Source organism: Schistosoma haematobium, chromosome 2, assembly GCF_000699445.3.
Source record: "Schistosoma haematobium chromosome 2, whole genome shotgun sequence".
In the NCBI taxonomy this organism is placed as follows: Eukaryota; Metazoa; Platyhelminthes; class Trematoda; order Strigeidida; family Schistosomatidae; genus Schistosoma; species Schistosoma haematobium.
Genome location: NC_067197.1, coordinates 44,366,369 through 44,382,848, shown reverse-complemented (window position 1 = coordinate 44,382,848; position 16,480 = coordinate 44,366,369). Strand labels below are relative to the sequence as shown.

At 37.3% G+C, this 16,480-nt stretch overlaps 1 protein-coding gene across 1 annotated transcript in view; it reads right to left on the bottom strand.

Annotated features, from left to right (window-relative positions):
• Window positions 1–1,959: 1,959 nt before the first annotated feature.
• ROCK1_2 (CDC42 binding protein kinase) overlaps window positions 1,960–16,480 on the bottom strand; it is a 48,972-nt gene continuing 34,451 nt past the window's right edge. Inside the window, exon 4 of the mRNA XM_051215315.1 lies at window positions 1,960–4,868. Within this exon, the coding sequence (XP_051068526.1) occupies window positions 3,858–4,868 (1,011 nt within the window). The 3' untranslated portion in view covers window positions 1,960–3,857. The remainder of the gene's footprint in view (window positions 4,869–16,480) is intronic.

Genomic DNA, 16,480 nt, shown 5'->3' with positions numbered 1-16,480 from the left:
GCATATTCTAAGTCGATAAGTGGACCTCCTGGAAGGAGATCAATACCCGAGAATTCAGTCGATGAGAATGTTATTTCCATCAGTAGGTCTATGATGAAGTTAAACAAAAATGAAGAAAGTGGATAGCCTTGACGGACATCACTTGAGGTTGCAAAAGTAGATGACAGTTCGCCATAAGCTCTAACTCGACTGGTAGTGTTCGAGTAAAGAGCCTTCACAAGGTTTATGTACTTGAGGTACGCCTTTCAATGACAGACACTGCCACAGAATCTCGCGGTCTACAGAGTCAAATGCTGCTTTTAAGTCAAGAAAGACCACTATTGTTGGGCGCCGATAAGTATGCCTATGTTCTAGAACCTGACGAATGGTGAATATGTGGTCGATGCAGCCACGACCAGGTCTAAAGCCAGCTTGGTTCTCTCGTGTTTGCAGTTCACGAGTCTTAGTTAGGCGTCTGATAATTATCCAGGCTAGTATTTTAGATACTATATTTGTTAAACTAATGCCTCTGTGGTTGTCACAGGATGATTTTGACCCTCTCTTATATATTGGGACGATAATTGATTGCAACCAGTCAGATGGAATAACGTCTAACTCCCAGATCTTAGCTAAAATATTAGTCAACCTAATCGCTAAAATTGGACCACCATCCTTAAAGACTACTGGAGCCAATCCATCTGGACCAGCTGCCCTTCCTCGTTTCAGATTAACTATAACCTTTCGAACTTCTGCTAGAATTGGGGGACCTACTTCATCGTTGGTTTGGTGTAGGGGGTCGCCATGTTAGACGATGTCTCTCCTTATGCTTAAAATCTGTGTTTGCTAAAAATAAACGATTGTCTGAGCACAGTTGCAGCAGACGATCACCATTATCTGTTCGTTGTGTCGGAATACTAAAATACCCACCTAAATGCCTTTCTGTTTGGTTTAAACTACCTATCTGGGCATTAAAGTCACCTGCTATGAGCACTATGTCTGAACGTTTAGCTTTCTGAAGAAGTTCAGAAAGCTTTCTGTAAAATTCATCTTTCACTTCATCCGAGCTGCAGTCAGTGGGAGTGTGAGCAGAAACGGTAAGAAGGCAACGACGTGTGTCCCTATCCTTCTGAGTTCTTGCGGAGCCGTTTAGCCGAACAGCACATAAACGACTGTTGACGGGGATCCACTCTAGCAGTGCTTGTTCCGCCCTCATGCTTAGTGCTATGCCTACACCTGCCAGTCCACGAGAACTGGCCATCGGGTCACCAGATACACGTAGGGTGTATCTCGTTGGCTCTCCGTTTTGCCGAGGTGAGGTCAAGTGAATGACCACACTGGGATCCTGTATGCGTGTTCCAGAGACACAGCCAAGGAAGCCTGCTGGCCGATTTGACATAGGGTGCGTACGTTGAAGGCTCCAATGTGTAGTTTGGAGCGAGGTTTCAGTAGACCTCGGACAGTGTTTTGCGCACTAGAATCGTTGGCTATGGTGACACTTGAGGGGGAAGCCGAAAGAGGAAGTTTAGAGTTGAAAGTAGATTTAGGAGCAATAACAGGAAGTGAAGACGGAGGTTGATTATGAATACAGTGGTCTTGAGTACTGTTAGAGGTATGAGGGCGGTTATCACTTCCCGGCTGCCCACACCGTGGAAGGGTTCTTCTGGAGGTACCTGAAAAGGAAATTGGATTAGAGGCGGTCTCAGTGACCTGAGAGCGTGACCGCAGTGCCCAAGGGACAACTGCTTGAGGTCGGTCACACACGACTTTTTTATGGGTAATTTTTGTGTTAGCTCCGTACTTATTGAGACCTTACCGCCGGAGACGGATATCCGTGGGATTAGGCGAGGTGTGCATTTTTAGGGTCGACCTTTTCTAACCCCACCCCTCCTTGTGGGAAGGCAGCATCGCTGTCATGCTGGTTGTCTGAAGGAAACACCTTACTGCTGTCACACCTCTGTACAGTCAGCAGTACGACTTCGCCTTCGGACCTTGAGTTTGTTGCTTTTAGTCTTACCGCTCTTCAACCGACCTGTCTGACATAGTAGGACCTTGAGGAACGGTTGTTCCAGCCAGTATAGCTCGGTTGCTTCATCACGATAGGTAAGCCCGACCACCACGTCAAGGTAGCAACAACGGTCAGGATCATCATCAAGAAGTTACAAGTATTTATAAATAGTTGTCTACGCAAGATAATCAACATCCATTGGCCGGATACTATCAGCAACAGCCCACTGTGAGAGAGAGCAAACCAGCTTCTAGCTGAAGAGGAAATTAGGAAAAGACATTGGAAGTAAATAGGATATACATTACGGTAATCATCAAACTGCATCACCAGGCAAGCCCTAACTAGGAATCCTGAATGGAAGCAGAAAAGAGGAAGGCCAAAGGACACGTTACGTCGGAAATAAAAGTAGATATGAAAAAGATGAATAATAACTGGAAAAGATTACCCAGGACAGGGTTGGATGGAGAATGCTTGTGTGCGGCGGCTTATGCTCCTCCACAAGTAGTAACAGGCTTAAGTAAGTAAGTAAGTCTTATCACATATTCTTGATTTAAGTTACATTAAAGTCCTATAGCATAGATACCAAATAAAATATCTAATGTAGATATTCATCTATTAACATTCTATTCGTACAGACAAAGAATCCCAACCGTTATATAACAAGAATAACAACAAAGAAATCAATAATAATTAAAACAAAACAAAAATTTAATTGTTACTCTGCAAAAATATTTACCAAAGAGCAATATAACGTATAAACTTTTATAATATCAATGTATATATATAGTTTCTATTGATATATATGTATGTACAATTAGTGTGTATAAGGGGGATGTTTATCCTTCCATTGGTTCCCCCAACTCAACCAATCAATTAACCAATCAAATAGTAGCCACAAAAATCAACACACACACACAAAAACAGCATAGTGATTAATAATTTTTTTTCTTTTACATTATTCAATCATATACACAATGTATTAACATGAAAGAAATTATGAATGAAATAATAACAAACAGTAAACTATTTATTCACAATACATACAAAACATGTTATAGATTACAAATGATCATTATATTCAATGTGTAAAGAATAAAAAGAAGAGAGAAGAAAAGCAGAAAGAAAAGAATTTTTTAAAAAAAGAAATAATAACGATAAACTATACTAGTGATTGTTTATTTTTTTCTCTTTTCTTTTTCGTACAAATAATGAAAAAAATGAAAGGAATGAGGTGTCATAAAGAGAGAAAGAGAGGGGAGGTGATGGGATAGGAGGGAGGTGAAAAAAATCAATTATCAATCCGCTGTCAAATTATGAATCAAATATATGTATATATATTTGTGTTTTCCCATTCACGTACATGCACACACACACACACAAAAGGGGAGGGGGAGAAACAGAGATAATTTCAAGGGATATATATATATATTGTCAATAATGATAACTGGGATGGGTAATCAACAAGTGAATAGATTAATTTCTATCTCATTCTCATAAATATATATATATATAAATGTACGGTCTATAAAAAGTAGGGGATCACAGAATAAAGGTTTCATATATTATCTACACGCATCTTTACATATATATGTATATATGTATGAATGTAAAACAATTCGGGGGGGGAGGGAGTGGAGAGGGAAAAAAAAGAAAGAAGACATGATTGATTGTACAATTTCTTTTTAACAAAAATGTACAGAAATAGTATGATGTAATGCAAAAAAAAAAGTAAGAAGTAAAAAAAAAGAGAAAATTTTTCATTTCCTTTTAAATATAAACGACATAGTAACAATACAGAAGACCAGATGATACTTAGCAACTAATTGATTATAAAGAAAATAGTATACACAATAAGGATATTGAATAAAATGATTTATTTTTGATAATTATTCATTGATGGTGATAATGAACGTGGTGATTTATTATATTTTGGTGATAATAAATGACTTACATTAGATGTTGTAATATTATTGGTAACATTCACTATTGGTCCAATTAATTTCTTACGAAATGAAGATTGAAAATCGGATTTTTGATTAGTAATTGTTAAAGTACCTGATGTTGACATCGGCGTTGTCGTCATCGATGTTGTTGTAGTAGTACCAGATAAAGAAGTAGGACCTAATGAACCAGCACGTATACTACGATATAATGATTTCATTGAATTCATATGTACAATATTATGATTATGATTAATAGTAGTATTATGATTATCTATTATATTTGTTTGTTCATTAGTTTGTTGTAATTCTTTTAAATATTGACGTAAATACATTAATTGTTCAATCCATAATTTACATATAGCTGAATTAGACATTCTTATATAACGTACATTTGTAGCATTATGACATGAGACAAATTTTTCATGTTTATCAATATGATCAATATGTATACGCATACGACATTGTAAACATTCTAATGCTTTTGGTGGATTTAATAAATCGGAACAATTTTTATGACATATATCACATAATACATTACCTAAATGAAAACGCATTAATTGAAAATTATGATTCATCCATTGTATTGTATTACTATTATTGTTATTAGTAGTACTATTAGTAGTATTACTACTACTAAGAGTAGTAATATCTTGATTGGATTTACTTGATAATTTCAATAAAGATTGATGGTGTTGTTGTTGTTGCTGTGGTTGTTGTTGTTGTTGTTGTGATGGTGGTGGTAGTGGTAGTGCTATTGATGATGTAATACTTGTATCATATAAATCAATATTATCATTATCATCACTATTTATAATATTAGCTTCATAGATATGATGTTGAATTTTTGTTGGATTTTGATAAAATAATTGAATAGTTCTATTTAAATCTTCTTTTTTTGCATGAATTAAATCTAATTCAGTTGCTTCACGTACATGCATAATCTAAATATAATATGTAACAAGAAAAAAAAGAATGAATGAAAATTACAGAATAAACCGATTGATGTTAGACCACTATAGAAAACCTATCCTCTGCCAGGGAAGTCCTACTCACTGCATTCTCGTGGTGGGGGTCAGTCAGTCAGTCAGTAACAACGTAGAACTTCGTACGTACGTACATCAGTTCGAGTTACCATACCACATTAGTACAGAGATGCAGTGGCCGATTCAAATCCCGTAGTGGTAGAGGTAATAAGAGTATAAGCAGTAGTCGGGAAGATTAGTGTTTGGAGATGTTACTTAAAGAGTATAATACAGTGAAATAAATTTGAGAGGAGAGGTGGGGGTGTTGTTTACGAAATTGAGAGGACAAAAAGCGAATGTCTGGCGCTTTAACAGGGACGGTGGACATGGAGGGTCCATATAGGGGAGTTGGAAAACGCTGATTCCAAACCAATGGTGTACATGGGCTCCAGTATCTTAAAGGAACAAATGGTGTATGAACCAATCGTTGGTCACCGGCTTCCATGGGACTGCATCTCTTAGCCTTTCTCCACTGCCATGTGGATCGGACCTTTGGTTCGAAGGCTCTGAGTGTGGCCCCTTAAGAAAACCACCTGATTCGGTTTGAGCACCCGGGCAGTATCACAGCCCTCACACATATCGAATGAGATTTGTGTGGCGCATACGTATTTCGTGCCTCCTTGTACCAATATCTATGTGTTAAAATAAATAAATAAAATTGAAAACCTGGAAGCACTAGATAGCAGTTTCGTCCTATTGTGGGACTCTTTAGTTGTGTATATCCACAATCATGAACACGGGAATCAAACCAAGAACCTTTGATCTCATACACAAATTCCTAATCTCTAGGTCATAGAACAGAGACCTAACCAAGGGTTTTCAGTTCGACTCCCGGACGCAAGGTCGTGGGTACGCATTGTTGAGCTTCATAATAGGATGAAATGGCTGTCTAGTGCCTCCAGATTACCAGCGGTGGTTTAGCTGACGTCACTTCTGTAAAAATTTATAGTAAAGACCAAAACATTTGAGACACAGTGCCATTCACTTACAAAATCACTAGAAATCAAAAAGTATTAATTTTGAGACAAATGTCAGAAGTCTCAGCAGTCAGTCAATCAGTCAGTAACAACGTAGAACTTCGCACGTACGTACGTACATACATCAGTTCAAGTTGCCATACCACATTAACACACAGATACAATTGTCAATCCAAATCCAAAAGTGGTAGAAATAGTAAAAGTATAAGCAGTAATCGGAAACATTAGGGTTTGAAGTTGTTATTCAAGGAGTATAATGCAGTGTAGTAAATTTGAAAAGGAAAAAAAAGAAAAGGACATGAAGAATTCAGAAGATTAGAATTTGGGAGAACAAAAAGAGTGGATGCACCTGCGCCATTGTGAACGATTTTGAGCCATGTGTCATTCAAGGTCTCGAACCATCGCTTGCTATCGTTTTGCGGATTACAACCAAGTAGTCTACACCCACCAACATGACTCAGTCCACTTGTCAGTAACTTCGTGGATTTGTTCCATGTTTTGGTCTGACTGTCCCTAGCTCTCTTCTAACCTACTCCTACACCATAAAACATTGCTCGTCGAGGTAGTCGGTGGTTGGGTATACGTAACATGTGTCCCAGCCATCTCATCTGATGAAGGCAACCAGATATATATCATATTACCACCCAGCGATTAATAGATTCTAAATACATCACAGTTCTATAGGAGGTCAGTCACGGTCTGAATAGCTCACTGGCAACGTGTCTGTAACTGTGAAGTTGGGTGGCATGGGACCGAATCCGTCAAGGAATATCGGTCCCCTGAAGACTACAGATACAATTTGCTGACGAGTGCCAAATAGCACAGAACCTAGGTCTAGGGTTTGATGTTGACTATCTCCAACCACTATCTTATCTCAAAATAGTGCACACAATGTCCAGTCATCTAGACTAGTGACCACATTGCAACTTGATCGATAGCATTCGATCTGCACTAAGAAGAACCTAACAAACATGACACTGATCACCAATTAATTGTGAATGATATGATATGTTAAAGTGGTTTGATGGTAATTGGTAGGAAAATCTATACAGAGGTTACAAGTTTATTGATAGTCGGTCTGAGCCTATATATATCTGCAATCTTGTAGAAATTAATCATCTCAGTAAGATTTCAATTCCAGTTACTTAACTTAATAGTCTGAGATATGATCATTGAGCTGTGAGAAATGTAAGCACTGACGAGTGCCAAATAACAGGAAAGCTAGATCAAATAGATTTCCTCACTATATATACTATGCAATTTCAGAAGAATGTGATCAGCATTAAAGGACTAGATAACTATTATACTGATTACTATTTAGTGATTGGTCAGTGATCTTCAGTGCTGTTAGAGGTATGAAAGAAGTTAACACTTCCCGATTTCCCATACTGTGGAAGTAGTAATCGATCAATCAAACACTATAATAATTTTTAACAAAAATGTAATTTAGATATGTAGTTTGTAGAGTTTTATTTTAAATATATCTCCTACGGTTATATAGAATTTACTCATTGTTTGAATAAACAATCAACTATTTCATAAACATCACATATGATGGGGGTCACATTGGTGATTGTGTCAGTGACTAATGTATCAAGGGATGATGATGATGATGTAACCTTTCAAATAACTAGAGTATTCAACTCAATAAGCTATTTGATTTTATATGATAATCACTTCATGAGCATTAGATCATGAGCGAAACAGATAATCAAAGTCTTCATTCGGTTTTCACTATTACAAGAATTAGCAGAGTTATGTGTACTTACTGTAGAGAAGTTATTTATGGAATCGATTTTACAAAACAAAACAAAAAATAAAACTCAGAGTTGACAGGTAGTTGCTTCTCAGTGTTCTCAAGGGTTATTATCATTGGGAAATTGTAAGGCTAACATTAATGTGTTTGACTGTCGTGTAAGCGGAATAGATCAACTTTGGCCTGTTAGTGATGTGCAAAATTGATAGGAATAATTATATATGTGATGTGAATGTGAATGGTCTACCAGGGTGCTTGGTACCTGTGTGGTTGAGCCACAGGATTGAGTTGTACTATTCAGATTGTAGTGTTAAAGCCTATATGGTGTCTGGGCTCTCCTGTTAAGCGGGATTGAGCTGTACTGTTTGGGTTGTCAAGTAAAAGTCTGGGTGGTGTCTGGTTCTCCTGAAAACCAATGTAAAATTACCCTGACCCACAAGTGTATATTATATAACTGTGAGAGTTGACTATAAACAATTGAGAATTGAAGATTTATGTGTTAAATTCTAATGTATATGTAGGGATTCAATAGTTATTATGATCGATAATGCAATTCAATGACATATACAAGTTCATAATGCCTAGTTAACTCAACGGATATAGAGGAAGAGGAGAAGAAGTTGATTTATCAATAAAAATGAACCATAAGATCACGTATATTGATAAGTTACCAAATGACAACATATGGTAGATGACTTTAGTTACGTGAATAATTCACTTAATTACATTAGCCTGCACAAACTTTCAGTTGAATCACCAAAATACCTTGAAATGTAGTGTGATTTATCTATTTGTATTGTACGAGGAAGGTAAGTTTATAAAAATTTATATATACCTAGTACTCAACCTTCCATTTGTATCTATTGTGTTCTGCAAACCAATCTGGTATTAGATTATGTTCTATAGCTTCTCTTCTGGTTTCACAAGTATACAGTAACAACGTAGAACTTCGTACGCACGTACATCAGTTCGAATTGCCATGCAACATTTCACAAGCATTTCGAACTCGCTATACTTTTGGCTTCCTGAAACTTCTGTTTTCGGCTATCCAATAATTTAAACACATGAACATTGATACAAATAGATATGCGCCACAAAAATCATTCGATTTATGTGAGGGTTGGGATACTGGCCGGGTGCCGAAACTGAAGTAGGTGGTTTTTCTTAGGGGGCCACACCCGGAGCCATTGACCTAGAAGTCTGATCTAAAGGCAGTGTAGCAACGTTAGGAGATGCAGTCACATGGTAACCGGTCACCAATAATAGGTTCATACCCCATTTGTTCTCTCAGGATACTGGAGCCCATGTGCACCATAAAATGCATCTTCTATGCAACATGTAACAGTCAATCCAATTGTAACAGATAAATAGATCATTACTTGCTCAATTTTTTTTATTGATTTATAGGTAGCATTGGTTGGATTGATTTCAATTGGAATGCATTTGAAAACTAAAGAGTACTGGATAATTGTTTCGTCACAGTATGGAATTTTTTAACAGTAGGCACCCATGACCATATCATAGATTGAATCTAGAGTCCATTAAGTGGCCACTGCTGAAAAGTTCCATATTGTGACGAAACAGTTATGAAGTGCTCTCTGATTTTCAAAGGTATTCCAATTGAAATTGGTCTATAACGAAAATTACCTATAAACTGAATCAATCTCCACAGATCCACTCCAACTAAGGTTTCTTTGATAGTTGAACATGGAAGTATGATTACACAATTTTGTTTACAAGTTTCTAGTTAGGGAATAATAAAAAAAACTGATCAAAACCCCATAATCTTTGATTCTTATTAACTTATGATAGGGATAGAACAAACCAGATACCAACGGGAGTGAATAGAACACACATTGAGGAAAGCACACAATTGAATCACAATGCAAGCCCTCACTTGGAACACAGTATGTCGAGAAATCGACACAGATATAAAAAGAATGAACAACAATTGAATAGAACTAGAAAGAGAAACCTAAGACAAAGTGGGTTGGAGAATGCTGATCGGCAGCCTATGTTCCATGGGGGGGTGACAGGCGTAAGTAAGTAGGTATGATAGAAATTGAACAATGTAAAATAGATAACCAATTCATGAAATGTGGAATAAAACCTAGACAGTAAAATTTGAATAATACATTTATTGAATTCCAATTATTAAAGTATGTACATACATATACATTATAACTAATGAAGTTGTATTTATTGAACCCAATTGTGGATGTTTCGTTGTTATTGTGTTTTCTTTTTGTTTGCTTCTGTATGGCAACGTTTTTTTTTTAGCTTTTTAGAATCATATCTATAATCAATAAACTAAACATTCTATGAAAATAAAGTTGAAGTGAATTGTATTGCTTATTTGTGAAAAAGGTCCAATGTTTAAGTATCATTTTGTTTGTTTGTTTTACTTTAACTTTTAATTGTATTTTCTATGTATGCGGGTAAAGAATGATAATGATATCGAAGAAACAAACAAGCATAAACTAGCTTTTTGTAAGCAAAGATGAGTGGTAGTTAGCAGTGGAATTCAGGACAAGGCGCGGTTCGTCCTATTTGGGACTCGTCAGCTGGATGTGCCTGCATCTCAGAGTTGATGTTCACTCTGGGACTCGAACAAAGTACCATTCGCTTGCAAACGCCATCGCGTTATCCACTCAGCTACTGATTCCTGATAGCCACTTGCTTGTGTAATGGGGTGAATTTAAATTCATTTGGTATTGTTTGGCTTGTATCTTCCCATTGAGGTTTAAGACTGCAATTGATCAGGTTTAAGACTGATCAATTGCAGTCTTAAACCTCAATGGAAGATACAAACATAAACTAGATAGGTAAGATAAATGATAATCGGAACAGATTGCTTACACGGAATACTTGTGAATTTATTGTTAGTTAAATAATATTTAATATACTTTATAGCTTGAATAATTTGTTTTCTGGTTAGCGTTTTTTTAGCGACTTAGTTTTCTACAGGATGGGGTCGCTAACTCCATGCCTAACCCTCCTCCTTTATCCGGGCTTCCAACCGGTAGTAGCTCAAGAGGAGCTCTAGGTGGAGACACATTGAGGAAAGCACCCAATTGCGTCACAAGGCAAGCTCTCACATGGAATCCTCAAGGCCAAAGGATAAGAGGAATCGCAAAGAACACATTATGCCGAGAAATGGAGACAGATATGAGAAAAATGAACAACAATTAGACAGAACTGGAAAGGAAGACCCAGGATAGAATGGGTTGGAGAATGCTGGTCAGTGGCCTATGCTCCATTGGGAGTAACAGGCGCAAGTAAGTAAGTACTCTATAGCTTAAACGACAGTGTAACTACCTTACAGTTACTGATATAGAATTTTGAGGCAATGGTTGGAGACTGTGTGTGATATGATTTAGAATCGATCACAACGACGTAGGTGTATACACTCTTTGACTTCCATCAAAGCATGAGATTAAAATCGCTTGATATCTTTCTTTCTACGAACTAATTCTTCCTCCCTGTACTATGTCCTTGTATGCAATCTTTCCTTTATATCTTACTACTATTGGATTAAATACTTCTATGAATTTGGAGTCCATCTTGTTGTGCTAATGTGGTATGGCAACTTGGGTCGATGCAAATATGTGCCTGGTCCTACGTTGTAACTGACTGGCTGATAGACTTTTTAAGATATTTAGTACCCTGGTACGACCAAGAGTGGGGAGAGTTATCTCTCCCTCTCGAAACGCTCTCACATGGCCACTTGCATACAACCACTGACAGGGAAGTCATACTCACTGCCTTCTCGTGGCATTACTGTTCTTTACAATTTATGTCTCAGGTACCCGATAAAAATACTTTCAACGTTATATGTGGTCGAAAGTTGACAATCAACCACATACCTCTAGCAATGTAACAAACCATTTTGTTCATTATAACAATTATTTTTCATTTTCTAATACTTCAGTCTTTACCATCAAGTTTTCGCCTATGAATTCATACCCTACCCCCAAAACGCGAAACATTTACTAACAATTCAATTTCACAGTGTTATTCCCGGCTTTCCAGAACTGTACTTAAGTTACAAAAAAAACATGTGTCTAGGAGAGAGATATCAGTTACTATGTTTATTATTCCTATTGAACAGGACAGAATAAGAATACTGAGAACAGGAATAATCAAGCTAAAACAACACACACACACACACATTACACACAAAAACAAACAAGTAAACTAACGTAATAACGAAACTAGAAAAAAAAACAAAATTTCAGGTTTATGATTCTGAATAAAATCAGTTGTCAGTATAGTGAGGGGGAGGTGGTGGAGAAGATGATAAATATTAATATTTTGTTTCTTTTATTTATTTGATTAGGGGAGTGGGCAAAAAACGCGCTTCAAGAGATGGAGAGAGAGAGAGGGGGGTAAAAGGAAGAGACTAAACAAGGATTACAAAAAGAAATGGTCACGACAATACTTTCTTACATATTACTCATAAATATACCTACATAGAAGCTGTTAATTTTGTGTGAATAATAATCAGTATACACGCTTAAAATCGATGATAACGTATGCACATACGTTACTGTAGTTGTGTATACATTAAACTCCTATGAATTGTTCATTGTTTCAAAATGACAAAGGACCAGACAAAAAATAAATTGGTATCTGTGTTAACCTAACACAAAGGACACAAATCTGAATATAAAAATACCAGAATTAGATCATCGATTTACATTTACACATATACAAAAAAATATGCTTTAATACCAGACAGTTAAACAATCAAAAGGTTATAAGAAAAGATAAACAATGGTAGGATGATTTGGAACAATAAACACGAGTATGAAATTTTACACTAAACATTGGGCTATATTGAGATTAGATGGTGGTTAGAGGTAGTCGACAAGAAACCTTGGACACGGGTTTCGTGCTACTTGGCACTTGTCAGCAAGGTGTACCTGTAATCTTGAGGGAACTGGTGTTCTCTGGCGGATCCGATCTCGTGTCACACAGCTTCACAGTCAGAGATGTTACCACTGAACTATCCAAGCCGCGACCGACCTCCTGTAGGGCCATATCGACAGTGTAAACATGATATGACTTAGTTGTAGAAAGTGAAATAGACAGGACAATATTCTAATGCACTAATATGGAGAATTTCTGGAGTTAGTAGTCATTTCACAATTGAAATCACGAAATGACCTTAGCTAGACCACAAATGAAAACCTGGAAGCACTGGATAGTCGTTGTGTCCTACAATGGGACTTCTAAGTTGTATGTATCCACAACCATGCAGACGAGAATCAAACCCAGGACCATCGATCTCACACACAAATGTTTAACCTTTAGACCACAGAACAGAGACCCAACCGAGGGTTTGAGGTTCGATTCCAGGGTGCAAGGTCGTGGATGTGCACTGTCGAACTCCATAACAGAACGAAACGGCCGTCTAGTGCTTCGAGATTTTCAACGGTGGTTTAACTGAGATCAATTCGTGATTCCATCTGTGAAAAATCATGATACAGACCAAAACATTTGAGTCACAGTGCCATTCACCCATAAAATCACTAGATATCAAGAAGTATTAGAGACTTTTCAAACAAATGTCAGAAGTCTACCTGTGATGACAATGGAATCAAATGACAAACTATTCCAATTAGATGGTAGTCCCATTGTTGTGAATTGAAAGTGTACTAATGTACCAACCAGAGTCAAGGAAACCTAAGGCACATAAGTGTGGATGGACTATGAGTGAGTAAGTTACCTATTCATCAAACCAATGTCACAGCCGACTTGATGTAGTTAGCCCAGAAAACTAAAACTATTCAAAAGCTGTTAAAATTAACATTATACTTTGATAATTTGGCGTTTCAAAGTCATGACCATCTTCTTTTGGTTAGGAGAATGATTATGAATGAATCAAAAACCGTAGCAGGTATTACTGTAAACTATTAGCTTTCGGTTTGATGGGTTAACAATGTTATCGCCGTAAGTAAGTTAGCAACAACGTAGAACTTCGTATCTACGTACATCAGTTCAAGTTGCCACACCACATCAGCATACAGATACAATTGTCAATCCAAATCCCACAATCGTACAAGTAATAAAAGTATAAGCAGTAATCGGAAACATTAGGGTTTGAAGATGTTATCCAAGGAGTATAACCCAGTGAAATAAATATGGAAAGACGAAAAACCGGACGTGAATAATTCAGAAGATTAGAATTTGGGAGAATACAAAGAGTAGATGTACCTGTGCCATTGCAAACGATTTTGAGACATGTCATTCAAGGTCTCTATCTATCGGTCGCTATCGTCTTAGGGATTACAAACAAGTAGTCTACACCTACCAACATGGCTCAGTCCACTTATCAATGACGCCATGGATTTGTGCCATGTTTTGGTCTGGCCGTCCCTAGCTCTCTTCTAACCTACTCCTACACTATAAAACATCGCTCGTCGAGGCAGTCGGTCGTTGGGAATACGTAACACGTGTCCCAGCCATCTCATCTGATGAAGTTTCACTACTTCATCAATTCACTTGCCATTGTTACCCAGTGCCCGTTTCCTAACAACTGCATTACTTACTCGATGGTCCCAGGATAAACGAGCAATAGATTTATGAAAGAATCTTTACTTTTTAGCTATACAATTATTAATCTGTCCACTTTCCAGGTTCCATTTCATATTACTAAGTTTTATCACGTTCAACTGTTTTCCTAGAATTACATTCCTTTATCATTTTTCCAAAGGTCTCACATGTGAAATAAGCGTTGGTAATGTTGTTCAGGTTAACAAAGAATAGTTGAAAATTTAATTGATCAAGGTCAGATAATACAATAGAGGGACCAAACCATCCATCTGAGCTAAAATTCTTCGCCTTTTATTTTAATCATTAACTTGCAATTAGTTCATTGCAAAGATTGAAGTTTTTCTCATAGATGTTTTCAACTTATTATTATTTAAACACATAAATATTGGTAAAAAGGGGCACCGAATACATATGCGCCACATAAGTCGCTTGATTTGTGTGTGGGCTGTGGTACTTGGCCCGGTGCCTAGACCGAAGTAGGTGGTTTCTTAGAGAGCCATACCCGGAGCCTTCGACCTGAAGGTCTCATCCACAAGGCAGTAGAGAAACGTTAGGAGATGCAGTCTCATGGTAACCAGTCACCAATAATTGGTTTATACTCCGTTTGTTCCTTCAGGATACTGGAGCCAGCCCATGTGTACCATTGGTTTGGAATCAGCGTTTTCCAACCCCTCTAGATGGAATCTCCGTATCCACCAACCCCGTTAAAGCGCCAGACATTCGCTTTTCGTCCTCTCAATTTCGTAAATATCACCTCTACCACGAGAATGCAGTGAGTAGGACTTTGCTGGCAGTGGGTGTATACGCGTGACCATGTGAGAGCATTTAGAGAGTTGACTCTCCCCACTCACGGCATTTGAGAGCCTTTCAACTTATAGGCTAATGTTATATTTTTTTATTGAATGGACATTCAATTAAACTAGAACTGGATATTAAACAATGAACTTTTTGAAGTGGAGTTTAAGAACTACAAAGTATTTACACATGGGATAGTTAGTGGATATTTATTAATCTGCATTTGAGTCTCAAAAAGTATAGTTGAATGATTACTGAAATATAAGTCATCATCAGTTATTATGACGTGAAATAGTTGCAATTAAATAGTTAGGTTAAGAGTGAACTAGAAAACAGTTTAGTATTAATTTATAAATACCATTCAAGTATACCAAATAAATGATTGTATACTTGGCTTCTGGTTACATCTCTGTATAAGAGTTAGTGAGTTTTATTTGTGTAAGTGATGTAAACGAATTTAAATTAGGATCTTCAATGTGTCGAAGATTAGTTTTCTATGAAAATTAGATAGCTCCCAAATGTCCTGGTGCGGCCGAGAGTGGGGAGAGTCAACTCTCTCTCTCTCTCTCTAAATGCTCTCACATGGTCACGCGTATACACCCACTGCCAGCAAAGTCCTACTCACTGCATTCTCGTGGTAGAGGTGATATTTACGAAATTGAGAGGACGAAAAGCGAATGTCTGGCGCATTAACGGGGTTGGTGGATACGGAGATTCCATCTAGAGGAGTTGGAAAACCCTCATTCCAAACCAGTTGTGCACATGGGCTCCAGTATCCTGAGAGTAGGTTAGAAATATAACATTTGCCAAAACTATCAAGAAAAGAAAAATTTGTGCACACCATAAGATTTCAACCCAGTAAGAAGTACTTATATTCTACCATTAAGACATATACACAGTGGTCTAAAGGTTAAGCGTTTGCGCGCGAAACCGATAGGCCCTGGGTTCGAATCCCGCAGGGTAGGGTCATGGACGCGCACTGCTGAGGAGTCTCACACTAGGAAGAATCGGCCGTCCAGTGCTTCCAGATTTTTCATAGTGATCTAGCTTCAATTGACTCATGAACTCAATTACTAAAACATACACAGATGGTTATGTTATTTAATACATACAATAGATAAGGTATAGACGAAATGGTATTTTGTCACATAAATATTGCAACAAACTGATCAGCTGGAGGAAAACCGTTGAGAAGAGAACGGTCTTTTCTTGCAGACTTCAGTACTGTTCAGCATACTCCTCAGATCTTGAGTTTTTAATTAATTAACATGATTCCAGGGGAATGGATTCCCAGAATAAAAGGAATAAGATTAAGAGTCAACTCATCTGTGTTATTGTAAACGATTTTGAGTCATGATGTCTAACGTTTCCAAGCACCGGTTATGATAATCCTGAGTATAGGAACCAGGTAACGTCTGCACCTATCTATATGCTTCAATCCAATT